The sequence below is a fragment of the Achroia grisella genome, unplaced genomic scaffold (assembly GCF_030625045.1).
Source record: "Achroia grisella isolate CSIRO2021 unplaced genomic scaffold, CSIRO_AGI_Agris_v1 utg54815, whole genome shotgun sequence".
Lineage (NCBI taxonomy): Eukaryota > Metazoa > Arthropoda > Insecta > Lepidoptera > Pyralidae > Achroia > Achroia grisella.
In genome coordinates this window covers 20,878-25,319 of record NW_026712933.1, presented here as the reverse complement: position 1 = coordinate 25,319, position 4,442 = coordinate 20,878, and the positions used below count along the sequence as shown (strand labels likewise).

Here is a 4,442-nt window from a genome sequence, read left to right as displayed (position 1 = left end):
TCCAGCTAAGAAGAAATGACAAGAAACTCAACTCTTATTCATTCCAAATGAGCTTCTACATGATTATAAAAAATGCAGATTCCTGTATAAATTAAATAGGAACATTACAGTAACCAGACAATTATATTGTATTTGCAAAACTATACAAACACGAACTAGAGCTCATGAAAACGATTTATATATGGATTTTAGAAAATAATACATGTTTTACGTGCACATGTCACGCACAGTAGTTATCGTCTAGTCTCACACTAAACTGGAGTCTAGTTAACTCGGAAACAGCGTCGACGGTCATGGGTTTTTTATGGATATAGCTACACGCTGGCGTGGCACCACCCGTGTGTTATGGAATGAATAAACATGAAGTCGGTTGAAGTAGCTCATTGTGGCGAAATTACCAGGAATTAATTAGAGGGGTGACCGCGTGGAGTCCGCTGTTCCCTAACAATGTTTAAACTACAACGGCGCTATGATCATGCTGTAGCTTTATTGTGTGGAACGTGTCATTGTTTGTGATCGGACGCACTCGGGAGCCTGAGAAATTGTTTGTTTTATGATCGTTGCGCCGCGCCTACATGTAAACTCGTGTATACCATATCCACAGGGCGAGTGAACACGGCACGACACGACACGACACGTCACTAGACGCTAGATGAGTTGCCGGCACTGTGCACGGGTCAAACCGCGACCCCGCACTGACCTCGATCGTTTATAAAACATCAGCTGCTAAAGGTAATGACGCTGAGCAACGACGGCTACTTCACTGAGGCTGCCCTTAGATAGATGTCATCTGCTCATGTGTGTCAGTTTAGTGTGAAACTAAACTAGAGTGTGCGTCTCATGTGCCCGTAAAACAAGTATTATTTTATAAAATCAACAAATAAATATTTTTCACGAGCTCTAGTTTGTCTTTGTATACCTAGTTGACTGACATTATTTGTAAATTTTGTGCCCCTAAATACACTACTGCTGCCATCTGTTGGCACGGTCGTGATATTGTAGCCGTTCGTACGCATTGCCTTTAGCACTCACTGGGATCGAGTATGTTTTTAACAAAGCCAGTAGGTGGCGCTGTCCACTATAATGTAGAAATAGACATAGATAAATTGATAAGTATTCTGCAACACTGTACATTTATTAGAGATGAAACGGATATCCGGTAACTATTCGGTATCCAGCCTATCCGGCGGCCTTAACACTATCCGACCGAATACCGCATAACTACTATTCGGTCGGATAGGTATCCGGCCGAATTAAAAAAAATATCTAACTAGGGTAACTAATTTTTTTTAAAGTAATTATTTGCTTTATTTAGTTAGTCTTAATATTACTTAAGGAATAAAATTTGTTTTAGTTTTAAATTTTTAATCACTCAATGGTAAATGACTGTTATAGAAAGAAAATAGATTTATTAGTTAGATAAGTTCCACCGGATATCCGGCTGCCGGATATTGGGCTATTCGGCCACATGGTTGACCGAATATCCGGTATCCGGTTTCCGGTCAAACTGCTATCCGTTTCATCTCTAACATTATTACATTTTCTGATAGGTTATTTAATTAAGACTAATATATATTAAACATATTTTATTTACGTACTAAATGACTACAAACAACAATAACATTACTCTAACAAACTAAGCAATGCACTGATGGACATACGCACACGCACCCACGTCAATGTTTAGTTCTTAGCAGCGATCACACTCTGTTAATGGAACAACAACAACAATGGAATCATTTATTTGCCATCATCACCGCGGCGAGACGGAGAACTAGTGGCAGATCAGAGTAGATGGAATAATGTAACGTTTGAGAAATGCATCTTTCATATTAAAAACGAACCAATTTAATTTCTATTTGTAAACTATATTATTTTGTTTAAAAAATTCGACATCACCCACATAAATTATAAACTGATCGACCATTTGACCTATTTGAATTACTCATAGCAGAGAAATTGACACAGGGTATATAGAACGGCGCGTGGTACTACTAGAGCACACCATCAAACAGTTTCAGTCGGCCCGCGACTGTGACGATACGGAGTAGAAATTCTGGACCTCATAATGTTGTCACGGTGAGCGTCCCGTGTATATAGAGCGTGCAACATGTCTCAAGGTGACGAGTCGGTACGGCAGCATCGTGGACAATTATTCAACTGCCATTCTTCGTTGTTCTCAGTATAAAATGATGTGGGTGTTGACACGTTAGTGTGACGAAGACGCGGCGGCGGCCGGGGGGGCGTCCGCGGGGTGTGCGGGGGGCGGGGGGGTCGAGGGGGGCGCGGGGGTCGAGGGCGGCGCGGGGTCATTGGCCGAGGACTCGAGCGCGGCGGCGAGGTCGTCGTCGTCGTCCTTCCCGTACAGCTCGGGGTACCGCGCCATGCAGTCCTGCATCACGCTGAACTTCTCGTAGCAGTCGCTGCCCTTCGGATCCGCCTCGCTGAAACGTCATATCAAAAGTATACGTAAGCGTATAGGCCTGCACGTTTTCGAAATGAACCGGATCGAAACGGAACTGGAAAATTTAAACTGATGTTCCGGTTTTTATTTTTAATATTAACCGTAATAATCCTATCGCATAAAAATCAGAAGTGAACCAGACAATGTGATCTCTATAAAAAAAATAGTCACCTGTAATGGAAACATGAGAATGCGTCTCGAAACTGCGTCCCGCAAGGTCCGGTGGCCATGCCGCCGAGGCAGGGACAGCCCCAGTTGATGGAGCCGTCGGGCAGGATGAGGCCGGGCGCCGCCTGCGGCTCGGGCAGCACTACAGAGCTGGGCGCCGACAGCGCCTCGCGGCTCGCCACGATCACCGTGTCCTTTCCTTCGGGGCCGGATTTTAATATTGTCTGGGATGACATCTCGCTGGAAAAAACCCAAAACATAAAACTCATAAGATGATTAACGCGACGCCATCTAGTCCCGAGCGAACGGTTGCTTGTACAATGGAGACTAAAAATCTGATAGAAATAGTCCCATTTTTGTTTGTAAATACAAACATCGAATAAAAATGTTTGTACAGTGCGAGTAATTATAACCGTGACCATTTTTAGCTAGATAGTCAGCCAGGCTCAGGGTCGGGGCGTGATCTAAAATATTATGTAACTAGCAAACTATCCCTGCAGACTTACCCCACTTAAATTTTTCATACAAAACGGTCACACCCTATAGCACCCTGTATCTCTATGTTATATTTTGTGTCAACTTTTGAGGATGAATTTTCTTATGGATATTAAGTATCCTAGTTAGTGCTTAGACAATTAATTTTTTTTAGGTTCGGTTAGGTACCTTACAGGTCAGCCAGGATGAGGCAAGCGCCCCACCCTGCCCCACCGTGGCTACGCCCATGATACTAAACTACTAAACCAATGGAACCGTCAAATCAAAATATTCTAGAAAACTAAATTTTAAACATTTCATTTGATGAGATCTGATTAATTGTAAGTAAAAAGATTAAAAAAATTGTCTACATAGTAATAATATATTCCAATAAAAAAAAAAATAGGAAATATGAGAGATTAACAGATTACATTAGTGTGGCCGGTCCTCGCCAGGGCGGCAGACTAGTAATAAACATGCAACAGTAGGATGACGACAACATTACTGTAGGTTATAAAACATTTATACAAATAATCTTTATTTTTTAATTAAATAGTTAATTGAGTTAAAGGACAAAATAAGAATTTTGAATTCAGTCCTATTTTAAGATTTAAAGAGGATGATGGCACATTGTGGAAAGTTAATGGCCATAGTCTGCTGCATAGTTAATCTCAAAAACTAAATTGACTGTTAAATGATAAATTTTTCAATAATGTTACCACCAGCAGGGGTGTAATATTGTACTTATTTTAGAATATTACTTTTAGAGTTTTATACAAAGTTATCACAATATATTTTCAATATTTACAACACAAATATAATTTTTTGTAGTTTCCATACATACAGTATTTTTTAACAGTATTAAGCTACAAACAGACAATATTTTTCTTTCAAATAGCAAGATTTATTAGATAGGGTTAAGTTTTATGAAGTAGACAATATATGAAGCTCTACGGGAATAAAAAAAACAGACCATAGTCATATCGGTCCACTCACAGTAGTAGCGGTCGTGCTCGAGTGACGAGACTAGAGGAGAGCTTGCAGCGAGGGAGACTGCCTCAGCACCGAGGCGGCTGCGGGCGACAGCGCCAGCGCGGCGCGCACCCGGCGCAGCTCTGCGCCGCTCACCCGCACCAGCGCGCGCGAGCTGCCCACGCTCAGCACGTCCACCGCCACCGCCGCCGCCCCGCACTCGCCGAACAACGACTGCACACACTCCTCCACGAATCTGCGCGCTCTCAATCTGCTCTCCGCGGCCTCTCCCCTGTGAGTCGGTTATCCATTACAGTGGTTACATAAAAATTTATCTCACGGGAACTCTATGAAACACGCACCC

The 4,442-nt window shown here is 42.3% G+C and overlaps 1 protein-coding gene across 1 annotated transcript; it reads right to left on the bottom strand.

Moving 5' to 3' along the window:
* Positions 1-1,745: 1,745 nt before the first annotated feature.
* Positions 1,746-4,223, bottom strand: LOC131848338 (mitochondrial intermembrane space import and assembly protein 40-B-like). Its single transcript, XM_059198156.1, has 3 exons — positions 4,103-4,223; positions 2,636-2,872; positions 1,746-2,444 (listed from the first exon to the last, which is right to left on the bottom strand). Exons 2-3 carry the CDS (start codon positions 2,866-2,868, stop codon positions 2,210-2,212), a joined length of 468 nt encoding a protein of 155 aa, XP_059054139.1. The 5' UTR covers positions 2,869-2,872; positions 4,103-4,223; the 3' UTR covers positions 1,746-2,209.
* Between the last annotated feature and the right edge of the window lie 219 nt (positions 4,224-4,442).